The sequence below is a fragment of the Astyanax mexicanus genome, chromosome 21 (genome assembly GCF_023375975.1).
Source record: "Astyanax mexicanus isolate ESR-SI-001 chromosome 21, AstMex3_surface, whole genome shotgun sequence".
NCBI lineage: Eukaryota > Metazoa > Chordata > Actinopteri > Characiformes > Acestrorhamphidae > Astyanax > Astyanax mexicanus.
Window position 1 is genome coordinate 27,447,836 of NC_064428.1, and position 21,577 is coordinate 27,469,412.

Below are 21,577 nucleotides of genomic sequence, written 5' to 3' on the forward strand. Positions count from 1 at the left end.
CCAGGGTTAGCAGCAGGTTACAGTCTGATACTACTCACCTCTGAGCGGCAAAAGAGTTAGCGCTTAGTGTGGTTAGCGGCTAATGCTAATACTAATACTGCTCCAGCAGTGCTAGCTGAGGTAAGCAGCAGGTTACAGGCTGATAATACTTACTTCTGAGCGAAAAAAGAGCTAGCTTTTAGTGCGGATAGCAAAAAAACATCATTTATAAGGTGCAGTGAAGATTTTGGGGGAAATTAAAGAATTTTAAGTGCACCTTATAGTGCGAAAAATAGTTATGGTTATGGTAATAATAATCTTATATATTGTGGTAATTGCTCTGAGGTCAGATATTGTATGGTACTCAGAGAGCAAGTGGATGGTTTAGTTTATAGAAATAACTGTACCATTTGAGGACATGTTGATGGAGCTTTTAAAAAGAAAAAAAGTTTGAAATATGCAGATTTGGTGGCTGAGGTGAGAGAGTGTGGGTGGCAGGCTCATGATAGACCGGTGGAGATTGACGTTAGGGGATTTTCTAGCAAATCGGTCACGTCTGTGTTGGTGGAATTTAGGTTCAGAGGTGTGCTGAGGACAGTCATGGAGGAACTGTTAAAAATAGCTGGAGGATCTAGTGGTTGTGGATAAGGAGGGCTGGAGTTAGTTGGGGAAGGGCATAGTGTGATTGAGAGTGTAGACTGTTTGGTGTGTGTGATGTTGAAATAGTGGTATCAAGGTTGTAGTGAAATCTTGAGTGAATCTAGAAGTCTTCCTATGTAGTGAGCTTGGATATTAGTTTTCTGGAGGTGTTGTGGGCCTAATTAATCGAAACACTGACGAAGGGAGGTGCCTACCTGATAAATAATTATGTGGATGATTAGTGTGTTTGTGAAGGTTAAGTTAGATATTTTTTATTTCTGTCAAATGTTGCTAATCGGATCACAAACGGCCACAGCATCCTAGCTGTCAGGTGCTGGGTTTATATGTTTGAGTCAAATGTTGCTGAAGAAATGAAGGTCAATCCAACAAAAAATATTATGATGAAAGTGGCTCTCATCAGGACCGCCCCAGGAAAGGAAGAGCAAGAGTTACCTCTGATGCACAGGATAAGTTTATTGGAGTTACCAGCTTTAGAAACTGCAAGTTAACAGCACCCCAGACACAGATGCATCTCAAAAAATTAGAATATCATTGAAAAGTTATTTATTTCAGTAATTCGGTTCAAAATGTGAATCTCGTATATTATATAGTTGTATTACACACAGAGTGATCTATTTTAAGTGTTTATTTTTTTTTATTGTTGATGATTATGGCTTACAGCCAATGAAAACCCAAAAGTCAGTATCTATGAAAATTTAAATATTATATAAGACTAACTGGTATTTTTTTGGCCAAGTCCTGCTGAAAAATGAAATCCGCATCTTCTTAAAAGTTGTCAGCAGAGGGAAGCATGAAGTGCTGTAAAATCTCCAATGTCAGTGCAGCTTCTACCAGGAGATTTTACTTTTATGGAGATTCGGATTTCATTTTCCAGCAGGACTTGGTACACTGCCCACACTTCTAAAAGTACCAATTGGTCTTATAGAAAATTCTAATCTTCTGAGATACTAACTTTTGGGTTTTCATTAGCTGTAAGCCATAATTATTATCAACAATAAAATAAATAAACGCTTAAAATAGATCACTCTGTGTGTAATACTGTACATCTTTATTATATACAGTATAAGGTTTACATTTTCAATTCAGAAATACTAAAATAAAGCTACTTTTCAATGATATTCAATCTTTTTTAATGCACCTGTAAAATCCACCTAAATGCTTAAACTTTTAGTTTATTTATTTGCTTTATTTAACACTATTAAGTTACTACATGATTCATTGTGTGTTCCTTTATAGTCTGGATAACTTCAGTATTCATTTACAATGTAGGAAAAAATATATAAACATTAAATGGGAATGGGTGTCCAAATTTCATTATTCATCTATCTCTCTGGTCTGTTTTCATTTATGCACAAACTGAGAAATTCAAGAGTACTGTGGTTAAGAGTAAACATGGGCTGAGAAATTCAAAATCCATGTCTCATTATCTGATTTCTTAATCAGATGTTTTTGTTTATATTCAAATCTAAGAAATCTGAGTATGCTGTTTACATGTCTAGCTGAATAATCACATACAGCAATTGCAGAAATCCATTAAAAAGTGCATGTAAATGCACTCATTGACTGAATATATGCATGTTACAGCAAAACAATTCTAATAAGTTTAAGCAAAAACAAACTGCTTGTCTGTTCAGTAAAATGCCTTGTGTCCAATTATATGTCCTTAACTAATAGCTGCACCCTAATGAGTTACTTAAGTACTAAATGTAAGTGTTGCATCAAGAGCACTTAACCATTTTTTGTTTCTAGAATCATGCACTTCAACAAATATAGGATATAGTCTCTATAATAAATTGCAGTGTCTAGAATTCTTAACAAATGCTATTATTCCAAACCAACTGTAGCATCTTAACTTTTTTTTTAACCAATATAGTGTCCTTAACCAGTTAAAACATCTAGTTTAACCAATTATAACATCCAGTATCTCTAACCAATTATTGTACTTTTAACCAACACCCAGTATCCCTAACCAATTATTGTACTTTTAACCAATTATAACACCCAGTATCCCTAACCAATTATTGTACTTTTAACTAATTATAACACCCAGTATCCCTAACCAATTATTGTACTTTTAACCAATTATAACATCCAGTATCCCTAACCAATTATTGTACTTTTAACTAATTATAACACCCAGTATCCCTAACCAATTATTGTACTTTTAACCAATTATAACATCCAGTATCCCTAACCAATTATTGTACTTTTAACCAATTATATCATCCAGTATCTTTAACCAGTTCTTGTACTTTTAACCAACACCCAGTATCCCTAACCAATTATTGTACTTTTAACCAATTATAACATCCAATATCCCTAACCAATTATTGTATCTTTACCCAAATGTAGCATCCAGTATCTTTTAACCAGTTCTTGTATCTTGAACCAACTGAAACTTTTAACCATATGCATGTTACAGCAAAACAATGCTAATAAGTTTAAGCAAAAACAAACTGCTTGTCTGTTCAGTAAAACAGCTTGTGATTTCAGATGCAAACTAGAAAAACTCCTTTTCCCCCCTAATTTCACCCCCCTACTTGAAATCAAAAGGCCGTGTTTGATAGAGAAGTAGGTCAATGGGCCTCTCACTGAGTTTTGAGCTGCTTCCTGCAGGGCACCGTGTTCCTCATGCAGGTGCCGCTGAGGGGGTCCACGTCCTCCACGATGACGAACGGGGCCTCCTCCAGAGTTACTATAGACAGGTGGTCGTCTTCTCTCTCCTCGGCGTCTGAATAGAGCTCGAAGCGCGGCCATACGTGGTACTTCATCGTCAGAGAGCCGTTCTCCCATTTACCCACCTGGGAAGGAAAGCAGAAGGAGGAAAAAGGAGGGGGGGAGTATTGAAGAAGGAGAATGGTTAAGGAAAGAGAGAGAATGAAAGAGAGAGAGAGAGAGAGGCGAGTGGAGAATTGAGAAGAGTGAGATAAAAAGAGTGTCTAAAAGGTCAGGGCTGGATTAACGTGACCTCAATTTGAGTACGTCTGAATAGCGGGAAATCGCAAAATAGAGAGATACAAAGAGAGGACAGGGCTGATCATGACGTCACGGAGGTGCAGCATTGTGTATAGAGTCGTTTAGAGGCTAAGAGTGAGAGAGAAAATGTGTTAGAGTGAGAGAGAGAGAGAGAGAAAGATCAAGTGTAAGAAAAAAAACGAGTGAAATACACTCACCCTGTCCCACTGTCTTTCCTTATCCAGCAAAATAATAACCAGCTTGGGGTGCATCTGGTATCCGTCCTCACTAAAAGAGAGATTGCGCCCCTCAAAGGTCACGTTCATGAGGTATCTGAGGAGAAAAAAATCACAATACGCCATAAATATATCAAATTCTTAATCTATAGCCAACCGGAATATCCACTGCCACTCAAACACAGAGCCTTTTATTACATTCTAAAGATTTGTTATGCAGCAGTTATATGGAAGACAATGCAAATTGGCTTAAATGTGACTAAATAGGATCAAGGAAAGCAGACTATAGAACTGCTATTGTATTTTTTATTACATTTTTTTAAGCGACTAAAGATTCTATTATCTAATTCTATTAACTAATAGTAGCCTTTCAGAATGTCTTTAACCATCTGTGACTACTTAGTATCCTTAATCAACTATAGCCATCTAGAACCCATAACTAATTAAAGCATCTACAGTCTATTTATACTATTAAACTATTTGTAATGGCTGGAAGCATCATCTATCAATTAATAAATGTAGCATCTTTTACCTCCCTATATACATATAAATATACATTATATTTATTATAGTATATTATATACAACCAACTGTAGCCATATTGACCTTTTAACCATTACAACTGTCCTAAACTTATTGTAGTTTTTAGTATCCTTCATGAAATCTAGTATTCTTATCCAGATGTCGCATTCAATGTCCTTAACCAATAGGTGCATCCTAACCAATTACTTAAACAGTTGTTAAATTTAGAATCCTTTACTAATTCAGCTAATTTAGCATAATACATTGTAGTGTCTAGAATTCATACCAAATTCTATTATTCCAAACCAACTGTAGCATCTTAACTTATTTCCTAAACCATTTATAGCATCCAGTGTACTTAACCAATACTTGTTTCTTTAACCAATGATAGCATCAAATACCCTTACCCAAATCTTACATATTTAACCGACTTTAGCATCCAGTATTCTTAACCAATTCTTGCATCTTTAACGATTCAAGTATACTTAGCCAGTTATTATATCCTTAACCAATTGTAGCATCCAGCATTTTAGCCAGTTCTTGCATCTTTAACCAATTGTAGCATCCAATATTCTTAACCAATTCTTGCATATTTGACCAATTGTAGCATCCAATATTCTTAACCAACTATTGTATCTTTAACCAATTCTAGCATCCAGTATCCTTAACCAATACTTGTATCTTTAACCAATTATAGCATCCAGTATCCTTAACCTATACTTGGAGCCTTAACCAATTGTAACTGTAATCTAATATCCTTAACCAATACTTGTATCTTTAAGCAATTGTAGCATCTAATATCCTTAATTACTCCTTGTTTATTTAACCAATTGTAGCATCCAGTATTCCTAACCAATTCTTGGATCTTTACTGAATTCTAGTGTATAAAATCCTTAATCAATTCTAGCACCATTAACTTACTTGCTGCATCTAACCTTAACAGTAGTATTATGACATTTGTGAGTCTACAGTCTTTAAGCAATTGTGGCATCTATTATCTTTAACCAACTGAAGTAATTTGGAGTTTTTTAACAAATTGTAGCTGTGAAATCCTGTGAAAATCATCATCCAATTGTAGCAATAATCTATAATCCTTTATCAAATGTAGCATTTACAGTTTTAACCAATAATCCATAATCTATATATGTCCATATATATCCATAATCTATATATATATATCTATATATAATCTATATATGGATTATCTATCAATAATCCATAACCAAATCCATAATCCTTCTACTCATCTACTCTAGCCATCTTTCATCTTTAACCAACTGCAGCTGCCAACAGTCTTTAGCCAAAACTAATTGTAGCTGTCCAGCTATTGTAATCTTGTTTAGTAATTACCTGTGTAATAACAATATACAAAAGGACAAAAATATATACTGGCAACTATACCACACTTATTTTATTATAAAGTCTATATAAATACAGAAAAATTGTAGGTGTGAGACATCTCATTTACATGAATGCAGAGACGTGTAGCTGTAAGTTGACAGGTGTGTCTGTAATGTGTGCACAGCTCTATGAATATGTTTGTATAATAGCAGTGCATTCAGTTCAGTGCTTGAGGCTGTGACAGAATGGATAAACATAAGGAAGCGCTGATCTGGTGGCCTCCTGGTCACAAGATCATTATCAAAACCTTCAGCTTCACTCGAGTGGAAAAGCCTGTGGGAAGGTCTATAGTTCCTGTTAAAATGCCCCCCCCTAACCGAGTAAACAGCACATACGTGACGCAAAAACTGAAAAGACCTATAATATTTAGCACAACAAGAGATCAGCCTGGCGACAAAAGGTGACAGCCAATCAAAACAGCTCGGAAATGTTGGTCCCTCTTTGTAGTTAGTGCCTCTCATAACTGTATAGTTATACATTTAGACTACTGTAAACTACTGGTGATTGACAACTGACCAAAAAATCTTACACCCCATCAACAATACACCCCATCAACAGTCTATTTTCACGCCTTCCTCCATGCAGGCATGGTGATCTGGAAGTGAGGTGTATTCAATTAGATTTATGGCATATTGCTATTTTGGCGGTGTAAAACACACCACTGACTGAAATTAACCTAGACAACAGTCACTTGAGTCCATTTCTATAGAAAATCAACCACCGCTCATTAAACACACACAAACTGATGTGCTGCAGCACACAAACCCAACTTTTACCTCAACAATAAACAGAATAAAGAATAAAATATCATTGTTTCTCCCTTAAATTAGCTGCTGGTGCGCAAAAGCATCACGCTGTTAAGATATCAACGTGCCAAAGTCAGAGCACAACTGGCTCTTAGATGGAATAGAAAGTGAGACACTTATCAGTTTATTTTACGTTATGCCCGAAACACACCCATTATTAATTAAGAGTTTATCCCTTTTGCGTAAGGTGTATTTTTTGTGATATCATTCTCGTAATACCATTGATACCAAAGACAAATTAAAGGATATTTGAGGCTGATTTTGGGTAGTGTACCTCTTGGGAAAGATTGGTGACTGCTGGACATGCCTCTATGACATACTAGTAGAGGCAGTTGACCGATTTTGAGTTTTTACTGTGAAAAGCAGGATGGTTGTTTCAGTGAAGAGTCCACTATCTTGGCTGTCCATCAGCTAGTTGTGCCGGTAGTGGTGTCATAAACCATCTATTATCTTTTGCAACAAATCCAGGTTTTTAATAAACAACTTTTTTAGATAAAAGGTCTATGCTGTGAACTTTAAGAACTTTATGCACTTGTTTGCTTTGTCAGCCTTAAGTTATATAGCATATCTGTTTATAATACTGTCATTTCATTTTAATCACCCCCATCACTATTGCACTATTGTCTTCTGTCTCACGTATGTCTATTTGTGTCCTTATTGTGTTGTACATATAGTGTCTCCCATTGCTTTATATTATAATCTTATTTTCTGTATTTGCTGTAAATTTTGGAAGGAGAGAAACGTAATTTCAATTCTCTGTATGTCCTGTACATATGCTTATAAAAACTACTTGACCTGACTTGACTATGCTTCTTCAGTGTTGCAGTGTTATTTAATATCATTCTGAACAGATTTTGCTAATTTAAACAGCTCGAAAATGTTTTTAAAAGCTCAGTTTTAACGCTTTACTTAGTAAAACTTTTTTACATTTATATCGGGCTCGGACTCATAATGACAGTTCATGGGGCTCAGGCAGAACGTGCGCAGGCTCGGGTCGGGTTGGGTCGAATTTTTGGGGCCCAATGTAAGCTTTAACCAGATGGGACACCAGCTTCAGCAACCTATGAGTGTGTGCTACAGATCTACAGATCTACAGGTTCTTCACTTTTACAACTCTTTTACAAAAATGAGCGTAGAGTGACAAACCTGACGGCCTTGAGCTTGAAATGGCTTTTTTTTTTACACTTTCTATAAAAAGGCATTGCTGATTACAGGCATTATTTCGGCACCTAAACCCACTAGGTGATTGTGCACATAATCACAGCCACCAGAAATACACACACACACACACAGCGTCACATTAGTGTGAACCGGAGAGGCATAATTTTCTGTCTGCTTCCACTGTGTGTCACAAACAGCCACTGACCCACTTTAGACACTGGCTGTGAATCAGTGAATCTCCAGGTGTATGCATGTGCACGTGTGTGTATTAGTGTACGTGTGAACATGTGTGTGTTAGTGTGTGTGTCCTGTACACACTGTTATGGTGGTGTATGTGTGTCAACAAGTTTCTGCCAGTAAAGCCCCCCCCATCCCTCAACTGCCCCCCCCAACCACAACCAACCAGCACTCATTCTGTAGGCTGGCATCACCATGACAACCATCATCAGCCTTTAGAAACACCACTCATAACCACACATAACACATATAACTATCTATTTCATACAAGAGCATGAAATACTCTTATTGGATACTCTTATACTCTAATACTCTTACCCCATCAACAGTCTATTTTCACGCCTTCCTCCATGCAGGCGTGGTGATCTGGAAGTGAGGTGTATTCAATTAGATTTATGGCATATTGCTATTTTGGCGGTGTAAAACACACCACTGACTGAAATTAACCTAGACAACAGTCACTTGAGTCCATTTCTATAGAAAATCAACCACCGCTCATTAAACACACACAAACTGATGTGCTGCACATATAACACACATATAACTATCTATTTCATACAAGAGCATGAAATACTCTTATTGGAAAGAGGAAAAAGACAGAGTGCAGAATTATAAATAACAGGGGAAGAAAAGAGAAAAGGGGGGAATAGTAAAACAATGGGAAAACAGTATGAGAGAGGAAAGCAATAAAATATGGAAAAGAAAGAAAGAAAGGGAAGCATGTGGAAGGGAAAAGGAGAGAAAGGGTAAAAAAATGGCAAATAGGGGAAAAAATAGGAAAAAGAGACAACAGATATAAAAAAAGGGATATGAGAGAGCAGGAGAAAGAATTGGGAAAGTGTGTCAACAGTAAAACGTGAAAGGTTCAAAAAAGGGAGAATGGGAAAAGTGAGATAATGGGGAAAGAAAGATAGGAAAAAGATATATAGAGGGCATATTAGAAAAGAGAGTGAATGAGTAAAGACAGAAATGTAAGAATTGTAATAGAAGTGTAAGAAAGCACAGGAAGAGAGAGAGAGGGGGAGGAGAGCGAGAAGGTAAAGAAAAAGAGGGGGAAAAGTAAAAGAATGGTAAAAGAGAAAGAATATAGAAAGAGAGAGGGAGGAAAAAGAGATTGGGGAAAGATAGTGAATGAGAAAAGAAAGAATTGGGATAAAAACAATTGTGAATGGAAAAGGCATAATTGGGAAATGGAGAATGAGAAAGGTGTAAGAAAAAATGGAAGAGAGAAAAGAGAGAAGAAAGTAGTAAAGTAATTAAAAATATTATGAATAAGGAGAGAGAGGGAGTGGGAAAAGAGAATGAATGGGGGAAATGAAGTTTAGAATGGGAAAACAGAGAGAAATGGAAATATCAGAAAAGATAAGCAAGAAAATGGTAGAAATAAATCGGTGTGCTGTTATTACCTCCAGGCTACCTTAGGAAAACTTATTTTGAAATTATATCAAAAGAAGACAATGAATACAAATCTGTTTTATTCACCATAAAATTCAAGGTAGAAATATTGCACAAAGCAATTACTATAACAAAAAAAAAAACATTTAAATAAACTTGAATTGTAAGTTCATTTAAATGATCACCTATGTTTCCCCTCACCTGTACACCTGGTCTAATGTGATGTGCAATAAACACAAACAGTAAACAGCATAAACAAATGACATGTTTATATGTATTATATGTAAATATATACATGTAAATGCATGCATGTGAGGTAAACAAGCAGCTCATACATTTACAGGACCTGCTGCACGCTAATGCTAAAGGACGCAATTAGCCTCCATAGCTGTGATACAGTGTGTTAGCATGCAGCACCACACTGTACTGATTTACTGGGCAGCTAACCGGCTAGCGGCGTCTGTGGGTCTGTGGGCACATAGGGCAAGACTCAAAAGTGTAGGCCGTGGCAACCTGCAAATGAGGGCTGCAGTGTGTGTGTGTGTGTGTGTAAGAGAGAGAGAGTGAGAGCTATTGAAGAGACAGACGGACAAAGAGACAGAGAGTAAGAGAAAAACAGAGAGAGAGCAATAAGAGAAAAATAGAGAGAGAAAGTAAGAGATAGTGAGAAAGAGCAAGAGAAAAAAGATAGAAGACATACTGAGAGAGAGAAAGAGAGAGGGAGAGAGAGCGCAAGAGAAAAACAGAGAGAGTGAAAAATAAGAGATAGTGGAAGAAAGAGAGAGTGAGAGAGAGAGAGAGACAGAGAAACAGAGAAAGTAAGAGTAAGGGGAAAGCAAGAGAAAACCGGATAGAAAGTAAGAGACACTGAGAGAGAGAAAGAGAGAGAGAGAGAGAGAGAGAGAGAGCAAGAGAAAAACAGAGAGAGATAAAGTAAGAGATACTGAGAGAGAGTGAGAGTAAGAGAGATACTAAGTGACAGAGAGATAGAGAGAGGAGTAGACAGAGAAAGAGATAGAGCAAAAGAAAAAGTAAGAGACAGTAGGAGAGAGAGAGAGACACACACAGAGAGGGACAAAGATAAACAATGAGATAGAAAGAGAGAGAAAGAGAGAGGGAGAGAAATATAGAAAGCAAGGGAAAGATATAGCGAGAGACACTGACAGAGCAAGAGCAAGAGAAAGATAGAGAGTAAAGAGAGAGAGAGAGAAAGAGAGAAAGAGAGAGAGAGTGTGAGAGAAAGATAGAAAGCAAGGGAAAGATATAGTGAGAGACATTGACAGAGCAAGAGCAAGAGAAAGATAGAGAGTAAAGAGAGAGAGAGAAAGAGAGAGAGAGAGAGAGACCAGCATATGAAATGTGTTACCATGGTGCCCACAACCACAGTGATTTCCTAGCAATCTGCCACGTTGCCATGGGAACAATAATCTCACCAGAAAGAGAGCAAGCGAGAGAGAGAGATAGAGAGAAAGAAAAAGAGAGAGAGATGGGGGTCTTTTGTACCCAGAATGTTGCCCCCACACCCCTCCATCTGTCCCTCACTCTCTTTATCTCTCTCTTACTCACTCTGTGTATATCTCCCTCTTCTCTCTCTCTCTCTCTCTCTCTTGCGAGTAAAGACACGACACGCCAGGACCCAATAAATCTCCCTCTCTATAAATACAGAAGGATCAATATAGCAACATGATAGAGCGCTGTTTGCAGAAATTACCCTTTCACACTGCTTCAGGAGCTCATGACGACTGAGTTTAAGAGCTGGTTGGGAAAACTACATCAGTTCCTAAACCAGGAAACGACTGACACACATGCTCTCGTCTTCAAAAAAGTTGCACTTAGAAGGAGGTAAAAGCTTGTGATGCTGTTCAGAAGGAAGATAAAGGCTACCAGGAGTAATAAATGACTTGATCTTGATTGATATACAGGGGTTGGACAATGAAACTGAAACACCTGGTTTTAGACTACAATCATTTATTGTCTTGACGGACAGTTCTGGTGGAAACAGGAGAGTTGAGGTGCACATTGAATTCTGCCGTAATTTGGGCAGCTGTGTTTTTTTGGATACAATCCGGGTTATCACCCGAACATCCCATTCAGACAGCTTCCTCTTACAGCGTCCACAGTTAATCCTGTTGGATGTGGTTCGTCCTTATTGGTGGTATCTCGCTGACATTACCCTGGATACTGTGGCTCTTGATGCATCACAAAGACTTGCTGTCTTGGTCACAGATGCGCCAGCAAGACGTGCACCAAGAACTTGTCTCAGGTATGTCACCCATAATGTTGTGAGCAGAACTGTGCTCTTACCCTGCTAATTGAACCTTCTCACTCTTACTGCTCTTACTGGTGCAATGTGAAATTAATGAAGATTGACCACCAGGCTGCTCCAATTTAGCCATGAAACCTCCCACATAAAATGACAGGTGTTTCAGTTTCATTGTCCAACCCCTGTACATACAGAAGTAGTGTGTAATGCGTGCATAATGCAACACAACATGCCAGGCACCTTAATAGGGAGGTTCCTAATGGTGTCCTACAATAATCCAGCCCATGCAGCTGCTCCTGTAGATTTAGCAATATAGGCCTGGAGTGTTGGTAACAAGTCCAATAGTATCCCACACATTTCCATTTCATTGGGATAGGTCTGGTGATGATTTACCTGATCATGGTAAATCATCTGCAAGCAGAGCTTTTGAGATTGCAGCAGCAGCATGTGGATGAGCATTGTCTTTGAGTGTGTGTTCAGAAAAGTTAGTATTAAGTAATTAAAACCAAAGATTTCATTGTTAAAAATTGTTCACAGCCCACCCTAGGACACCAGACATTTTGGACATGATGGGGGTATGGCAACAAATCACTTCTTTATCAAGAAAAGACAAGAAAAAGACAAGCAGAATTCATCTTCAGATCATCAAAGAATAGTTCTGCATGTGTCTTTTTTTTTTTTTGAAGATGTTGATGAGTGGATAAATACAATGTCTAGTCAGTCCAACTTACAAAGTTAGCGAAGTTGATTGAGCAAACAGCCTTTTCTTGGCAAAAGTCTGAGCAATAATACATTGAGTTGAGTTGATTCAGCAAGAAAACATTTGGGGAAATGTGGTACTTATGTGGTTTTATAACTATATGATATACAATATTTTGTCATAAGCACAGCTTGCTGTAAAGTGGTGGGCATTAATTTAAAAGATGTGCTTGAATAGGTGGATGGGATGCTCATGTTTCAGGTTGATTTCATGTCTATGTTACCCTTTCTTGCTCCCTTATTTTAATTACACTGTAATAGTCAGATCTGCTGGAAATACTGTAACACTTTAGGCATCCCTAAAACGAGTCCCAGCAAGCTTAAAAGTGAAAGCATTGTTTTTGCCTCTTATAAGATAAATACACAATTTAAAATCTTAGAAAGCACATTATTAAACAGTATATACGAACAAAAAAAAACTTTCTAACAGCTCTGCCTCCTCATGCTGTTCTTTTTTTTTTAAGTTGTCATGTTTATTTTAAGTTAATATAAGCTAATGCTGCAGGCTTTAGCCTCTAGTATAGCCCCTAGTGAGAGAGGCTAGCTCTGCTAGCACCATTGGTCAATCTGTATGTTGGTATTAAAGCCAGTGTGCTCGACTAGTACTGTCTGTCTGTCTGTCTGTATGTTTATCAGCTAACTAATTACAGAATAAACTAGACGACAATGTAAGAAAAGTGATTTGTTGGGGGTTTAATACCCCTGAAACTCCTAGAAACTGTTCCTAGAATCGCCTCTGCTTTACACCAAGACATCTGACAGTAGGTACAGACGTTTCTCTCGTATACAATTATTTCTGGCCTTTTCCAAGTATAGGCATCGATGAGCCATTCTAAGAAAAGCATCACATTGAATGTCTGCAATAATTGATGGAGCAATACAGATGCAGGCAGACAGAGATTAGGTTGAAAAACTCTCAAGTACCAACCCTCGAGAGCCATAATAGAGCTTTAAACAAACAGATAACCTGTCGTTTCATCAAATCCGAAGATCCCACGGCCTCAGACACTTCTTCTCTCAGAGAGGTGCTGAAGAAACACCTTTTTTTCTGGGATCTTTGTAGACTGAAATGAGGATGCTGGGAAAGACTGGGTTTTTCCCAGTTCTCGAAATACAAGGAGGGTCTGGAGTGAATGATAAGCACCCGCCCCCACCACAAACCGGTAATGATACCTTCAACCCATCATCTACAAGAGGGCGTCACTAATCTGGGATGGATTTAGAACGGCGTAGTCACGAGGCGGCGTGACGACGTCACCGCAGCAGGGCCGCTAATCGGGATTTAGGTAGCTATAATTTCTGCTCCACTGAAACTTAGGATACGACAACACAGCTGTAGTGCCAGATCCTGCTTTGGTTGCTCACAGGCAAGTGTTTATGTGTGTGTGTGTGTGTATCGGAATGTGTGTGGTCCCGGAGGCCTCCCCAGAGAAATGGGTAGATGATTCCATGGCGCTCCCCTCCTTCTCCGCCACGTGCTCTAAGCCTTGTGTAAGTAAGGTAATTAATCTACAGCCCACAATCCACTTTAATTAAAAATACATACACCAGCACACACACACACACACACACACTCTTACACTTACAGTACATCCACACACACACACATACTACACTCAAGAGAAGAGACAGCAAGAGCAACAGACAGACAGACAGAGAGACAGAAAGAAAGAAAGAAAGACAGACAGGCGGGCTATGGGGGGGGGGGGGTCTTTTCATGGCAGACCAACCATGTAGGACAGAAGGTCCATTGGCCATGCACTGAAAAAAATAAAATTTAAAAAAGTAAAATTTACTTTAAAAAAGTTTCTGCATTTGCTTTTTTTTTTTAAGTAAATTTAATTTCAGATGAATTTAAGTAACTTCAACTCGGTTTCAAGACTTAAATGTTACATAGAGTAAATAAGTGAACTTCAGTCAATCCTTTCTTTTACTAAACTTTACTTCATTTATTTTTGCTAATTCAATTCTTTCTTTTACTAAACTTTACTTAATTTTTTTTGCTTAATTTTTGCATACAATATTACCTAATTACAATTACTTCATTTATACAATATTACTTAAATAATTTATGATGCATAATATACTATTACAATTTCTGAAATGTAAATATTTTAGTTAAAACACACATATTACACTGTCTCAACACTTGGATGGCATGTAATACATTTTTTTTAGTAAAAAAGAAATGTTGAGGGAGTGGGATTAGTGGAGAAAAAAACAAGATAAATAGAGTTAAATATCAAAAAGAGAGCGAGAGAGAGAGAGAGAGAGAGAGGTAGGAAGAGATAAAGAAAGAATAGCAAAGGCAAGAGAGAGCGTGGGAGATGCTGGGAGAGGAAGACAGGTATGGAGAGAGCAAGTGATTAAACTCGAGAGAAAGGAAAAAGGAAAAGAAAATGAGAGAGGAGGAGCTGAGAGAGTGAGATGAGTGAAGACAGAGCGAACAAGAAAGAAGAAAAAAAGAGAAAGATATATGAATAAATAAAGAAAGAAAAAGCAAAAGAGAGAAATAGATGTTGGGAAAGTGACAAGATTAAAAAAAGAGATCAATGGAGGAAAAGAGAAAGAGAGATAGAGAGAGACTTGTGGAAACTGACATACTGTATCTGCGGCTCTGTGGTGGACCTGTTGGGATCCTGATTATTGAAGAACAGGGTCATAAGAATATAATAAAGTATGTAGAGAAACAAGGTCATAATGTTACGTTTGATCTGTGTATATAATGTAAGCAAAAACACAGATTCTATTAATTTAATAGCTTGAAGATTTGGAAACATACAGGGGTTGGACAATGAAACTGAAACACCTGGTTTTAGACCACAACAATTTATTATCCTGACGGACAGTTCTGGTGGAAACAGGAGAGTTGAGGTGTGCATTGTGCCGTGATTTGGGCAGCCGTGTTTTTTTGGATACAATCCGGGTTAGCGTCTTCCGTCCACAGTTAATCCTGTTGGATGTGGTTGGTTCTTCTTGGTGGTATGCTGACATTACCCTGGAGATGCGGCAGCAAGACGTGCACCAACAATTTGTCCTCTTTTGAACTCTGGTATGTCACCCATACTGTTGTGTGCATTGCAATATTTTGAGCAAAACTGTGCTCTTACCCTGCTAATTGAACCTTCACACTCTGCTCTTACTGGTGCAATAATGTGCAATTAATAAAGATTGGCCACCAGGCTGCTTCAATTTAGCCATGAAATCTCCCACACTAAAGTGACAGGTGTTTCAGTTTCATTGTCCAACCCCTGTACATATATACATACATACATACATACATACATACACACACACACATATAGGGGAGGGAGGATCTGACAGTAACATGGAGATGTATGCACATACACACATGGGCGAGACGTCACACTGGTGGCAGATGGAGAGGCATGTTTTGACAGCCAAACAAACACTGACAAAGTAAACAGCAGGACACACACACACACACACACACTCTATCACATACACACCACACACAAAAGAACACATAAACCCTATTTAAACCCTCTGTCACTCTCACTCTCTCCCTCATGTTTACACACAGCTCTGCCACGTCTGCCCCGGCCGTCCCCCAGACCTCCACAGCTATACCACAGACCTGACAGATTTCCGCCAGAGTGCAGCGAGACGAGCGCGGGCCGTCAGCTCCGCTGGCCTTACTGCCCTGAAAACAAATCGCTTCCGTCCACCAGGGGTCAGGGAGTAGAGCCGCTTTCAGTCAGGCCAAACTCATGATACTGATCCTGAGCCATGGCTGAGTATCTTCACTGTTACATGGGTTAACAGGTTCACTTCCTAGCTCTGGGGTCCTCGGTTCAAGTCCCTATCTGTGTTGTGTTTTTCCATGTTCTCCCAGTGTCTGGGTGGGTTTCCTCTGGGGACACTGCTTTCTTACCTGTCCCTCTGTCTGCAAACACTAGTAATACTCCCATTAATGCTACTAGGAAGGTGCCACAACTGCCACTGATGCTGCCAGTATCACTGGTTAGTATCACTGGCATGTTTGGAGGAAAGCGCAGCTTACATTGGTTTTTATCTGCTGATGGCAAGCAGCATAATACAGGAACATGATTTCTCATATTATTAAACACTTATAGCTCTGGAAAAAAAATAAGAGACCACTTAAAAATGATGACTTCCTTTGATTTTAGCAAATTCAAAAACCTCTGTGATATAATCAAGGGGAAGATGGATGATCACAAGACATCAAACAAGGCTGAACTGCTTGGCTTTTTGCACCAGGAGTGACATAAAGTTATCCAAAAGCAGTGTGTAAGACTGGTGGAGGAGAACATGCCAACATGCACAAAAACTGTGATTAAAATCAGGGTTATTCCACCAAATATTGATTTCTGAACTCTTAAAACTTTATAAATATGAGGTTTTCTTTGCATTATTTGAGATCTGAAAGCCATTTTAGCCATTTCTCATTTTCTGCTCTAAATAAATACTCTAAATTACAAACTTTTTATTTGGAATTTGGGAGAAATGTTGTCTGTAGTTTATAGAATAAAACAACTTAGTTCATTTTACTCAAACATATACCTATAAATAGCAAAATCAGAGAAACTGATTCAGAAACTGAAGTGGTCTCTTAATTTTTTTTTCCAGAGCTGTATATTAATATAAATCAAGTGTTTCTTTAATATATATTTTTTTAATATGGGTGTTTTGTCACTCTCACTTGATGGTGATCAGTGATTAGTGTGTTAGTGGTATGTGTTGTGTTGGTGGTACGAGTGAATTAGGCACGGCGGTGCTGCTGGAGTTTTTAAACGTTGTATTCACTCTCTATTGTATTCCGCTCTATTACACACTCCTACCTACAGCTGCTCTGCCTTGAAGATGTAAAGTCAGAGGCAGAAGCTCTAAATCTAAATGTTGATGCAGAGTCATTTTTAGTCCAGCAGTGAAACTGAGACATTATTACTTACTTATTCACTTCACCTTTGGCAGTGATTATAATGTTACGACTTATTGATGTACAGTATGGCATAATCTAATTCATAGAATCACAATTTTAACAAATGTATTAATTATTATTTTTCTCTGAATAAAGCAGATTTACACAGCACACTCCTCTATATATCTCCACAGCTGCTGTGTTTTAACTTTAGATGCTCCCCTAAATTCTCTGAATCTTTAATGCAACATGCAGAACACACTGTCTGCTAACTAAGTATTGATGTAGTGTGTGTGTATGTGTGTTGTGTGTGTGTGTGTGTGTGTGTGTTCGAGTGGTTGTGAGTGCAGGGTGGATCATGCAGTGGCCTGGGGCTCTGAAACCACGGCGTCTGAAGTCGTAGTGGAGCTCTTTTACATTCAGCTGTTTCACAACAGATGTAGCTCCCAACCCCCAAATTTAGCCTTCAATATTTTACAGCCTTTATTTTGGGAGACGAGTGACGGTGAGGATGAAGCACATTCGTTCAGGCTGGTGTGTGTGTGTGTGTGTGTGTGTGTGTGTGTGTTTAAGCATAGAGATGGAGAAGCACCCTCACAGCTTCTGTCTGACACAACAGAGATGTTGGAAAAAACGAGATGAGTGAAGTGGTAGGAAGTTAGAAGTGAAGTGAAATGAATGAATTGAGAGAAAAATAAAGAAAAGGGGATGAATGATGAATGGACTATGAAAGAAAAGAGAAGCTAGAGTGAGAAAAAGGAAAAAGAGAAAGAAAAAAACAAAAATTAAAGAATAGACAGAGAGACAGGAGAGACTGAAAAAAAAAGAGAGAGAGGGAGAAAGAACAAGAAAGACAAAAAAGAGAACAACCATTAATTGAGCATAAAAAAGAAAGAAAGAAAGAAAGAAAGAAAGAAAGATGTTGGAAAAAAACTAGATAACTGAAGTGGCAGCAAGTTAGGAGTGAAGTGAAAGGAATGGAGTGAGAGAAAAAGAAAGAAAGGGAATGAATGATGAATGGACTATGAAAGAAAAAAGGGATATGAATGAAGAGGAGAGAGAGAGAATGAACAAGATGGAGAGAGAGAGAGATTTAAAAGGGGAATGAGAAAAAACATTGGAAGAGAGAGAGACGAAAAAAAGATGAGAGAGAAATAAGTTGGAAAGAAAGAAGGGATACGGTGAGGAAGAAAGAAAGTAAAAAAAGAAATAGGGAAACAAACGATGATGAAATGGAAAATGGGGAGAGACAAAGTAAGAAAAGAATGGGATGAGATGGCCAGAGTGAGAAAAAGGAAAGAGAAATAAAAAAGAAAAAAGAAAGAAAGAAAGACAGCTACGTTGTGAGAGAAACTGAGTAAAGCTGACGAGAAACACAAAACTCAATAAAAATGAAAGAGAGAGAAAGAAAGAAGAGAAGGAGGGAAAATGAACAGAAATGACAAAGAAATACAGAGAACAACTACTAATTGAGCATGAAAGAAAGAAGAAAAGACAGAAAGGGAGAAAGAAGGGATACAGCACGAAAGAAAGACAGAAAGAAAAATAAATAGAGAATGAGGAAATGGAAAACAGAGAGAATAAAAAAGGAAAGAAAGAAAGAAAGATTGTGAGAGAAATTAAGTAAAGCTGATGAAAGAAAAAAGTGAAAGAGAGAATGAGAAACAAAGAATCAACCAAAGCAAAAATAAAAAAAGAGAGAAAAAAGAACGAGACTGAAAGAACAATATTAGATTGAGTGTGAGAGAAAGAAGGAAAGACAGAATGACAGAAAGAGAGAGATAAGCTGATAAACTGAGAAAAGCGGGGAAAAAAGAAAGAGCTAGCAGGAGAAAACTAAATGCCTGAAGCAGCAGGAAATATAAAGTAAGATAAATACTTCACAGAAAGAGAAGACCAATCAAGAAAAGAAGAATAAAAAGAAAACATGTAGAGAGAGCGAGGGATTGAAAGAAGAGAGAGAAAAAGGGAGAAAGAAGGAGAGGCGCTAAGAGAGCAGCTGAGAGAAGGCCTGTTCTGTTCTGGTCCCGTCTCTAATCCAGCTTCGCCCCGAGCGTTCTATTACCGACACGACGGCACATCAAATGCAAGCGAGCGCTAAATGCTAATTAATAATTAGCAATCAATGCCCCCGTCCGCGCGGTGTGTCAGCCAGCCAAACAAAGCCGAGGCAGAGCCGGCGGAGTGAAAGGTGGGCTTTAACCACGCCGTTTAAAACGGGGGTGTTTGCGAGATCACAAAAGCCCTGATAATAAGCAGACGCGTCGCACGCTGTCAAAATGTCAAATACTGTGTGTAAGGTAAGGAAAGTGGGACCCCAACACACACTCACACACACTAACACACACACTAACACTCCCTCATCTCTCCTTCTACTGTTTCTTCACTGCCATCGGCATTCACTAAATAATAACACAGAGGGAATAATCAGAATAATAATATTCAGGATAATACCCACCATTCCAGCTCCATTAGAAAACATGCAGTGAAATCAGGCTTCAGTGTTGGCTGAAGCTAAACGTAATCATCTTTCTTCGGCCTGAAATCAATGCACGTTTAAAGCTAGCGACAGCTTGATGGCATTCGATTTTCGCACTACTGTTTCTCCCACATAATTGTGCGAAATGTTTTTTTCCAAACGCTCTTCTAAACTCTGCTTTTAAACTGCTTTTTAAAGGCATGTATTCTACATTTTTCTCTTAACAATGCTTGTGTGGATTTATGTACCAAAACAGTTATAATAACTCAATAATAAAAATGCCTACCATTCTTCTATACGCTACGTGCTCACTTTGCGCAAAATCATTAATGAAAATGTTGCTATGGGAGCTCTGAGTGGTTCAGTGGAGTATAACGCGCTGCCACTATGTTGGGAAATCGCTGGTTCGAATCCTGGTCATGTAGCTTTAGCTTGCCTTGAGCTGCCAGAGCCCTGAGAGAGCACAATTGGGCTTTCTCTCTCTCTCTCTGGGTGGGTAGATGGTGCGCTTTCTTTCCACATCACTCCAAAGGGTGATGTAGATCAACACAAGGCTGCGTCTGTGAGCTGATGTATTAGAACCGAGTCGCTGCGTTTTCCTCCGAGCTCTCTGTGATGCTACTCAGCAATACTGCATCAGCAGCACCAGTTCGGAAAGAGGCGATAGCCTGAGAATGAGAAACAAAGAATCAAAAAAGAGAGCAGCGATAGATTGAGAGTGAGAGAAAGAAGGAAAGACAGAATGACAGAAAAAGAGAGATAAGCTGATAGACCGAGAAAAGCTTGAAAAAAGAAAGAGCTAGCAGGAGAGAACTACAGGAATGAAGCAGAAAGAAAAGATAAAGTAAGATAAATACTTCACAGAAAGAGAGGGCCAATCAAGAAAAGACGAATAAAAAAGAAAATAAGTAGAGAGAGAGGGATGGATTAAAAGAAGAGAGAGAAAAAGAAAGGCCGAAGAAGGACAGGCGCTAAAAGAGCAGCTGAGAGAAGGCCTGTTCTTTCCTGCTCCCGTCTCTAATCAGCAGCAGTTCGGAAAAAGAGGCGATAGCTGACTTCACATGTATCGGAGGAGGCATGTGCTATTCTTTACCGTCCTTGTGTAAAGGGGGATTTACAGCAGAAAAAGTGGGACAATTGTCCCCAAAATGTTTGAGAACTACTGATCTATCAGATACCAATTAAGATGAATTAAGATCTTAGAGTGCTTCCCATCCCAATGGTGTGCTTATTTAAATACAAATTTTAAACTTTGTTGGTTTGAAAAACTATAAAAAACATAGGTTTAAACTAATAAAAAATTGAATTAAAAAACATGATAAAAGTCCATTAATTGAATAATTTAATGAAGCTATGATGTTGTTTTTGTCTTTTTTTAAGAATTTCTGCAAATGTTCTGGGTACATTGTATTATTTTAGCTTTGTATCATTAAACACTATCTGATAGATGAAATAACCCCAACTTCACAGAAAAAGAGGGCCAATCAAGGAAAGACGAATAAAAAAGAAAACAACTATAGAGAGAGGGATGGAAAGAAGAGAGAGAAAAAGAAAGACAGAAGAAGGAGAGGCGCTAAGAGAGCAGCTGAGAGAAGGCCTGTTCTTTTCTGGTCCCGTCTCTAATCAGCAGCAGTTCGGAAAAAGAGGCGATAGCTGACTTCACATGTATCGGAGGAGGCATGTGCTATTCTTTACTGTCCTTGTGTAAAGTGGGATTTACAGTAGAAAAAGTGGGACAATTGGACAGATAAAAGGGGAAAAAACATGAAAAAAAAGAACAACGTTACTGTGAAAAGAGCAGAGCAGAATTTTGACCAAATC

General features: G+C 38.3%; 1 protein-coding gene across 3 annotated transcripts in view; it reads right to left on the minus strand.

Moving 5' to 3' along the window:
* grin2bb (glutamate receptor, ionotropic, N-methyl D-aspartate 2B, genome duplicate b) overlaps positions 1-21,577 on the minus strand; it is a 205,338-nt gene that overhangs the window by 47,798 nt on the left and 135,963 nt on the right. For all 3 annotated transcript variants that reach the window (XM_049469740.1, XM_049469742.1, XM_049469741.1), the window contains exons 7-8: positions 3,813-3,927; positions 3,232-3,440 (exon numbers count right to left, since the gene is read on the minus strand). In XM_049469740.1, coding sequence (XP_049325697.1) covers positions 3,232-3,440; positions 3,813-3,927 — 324 coding nt within the window. The remainder of the gene's footprint in view (positions 1-3,231; positions 3,441-3,812; positions 3,928-21,577) is intronic.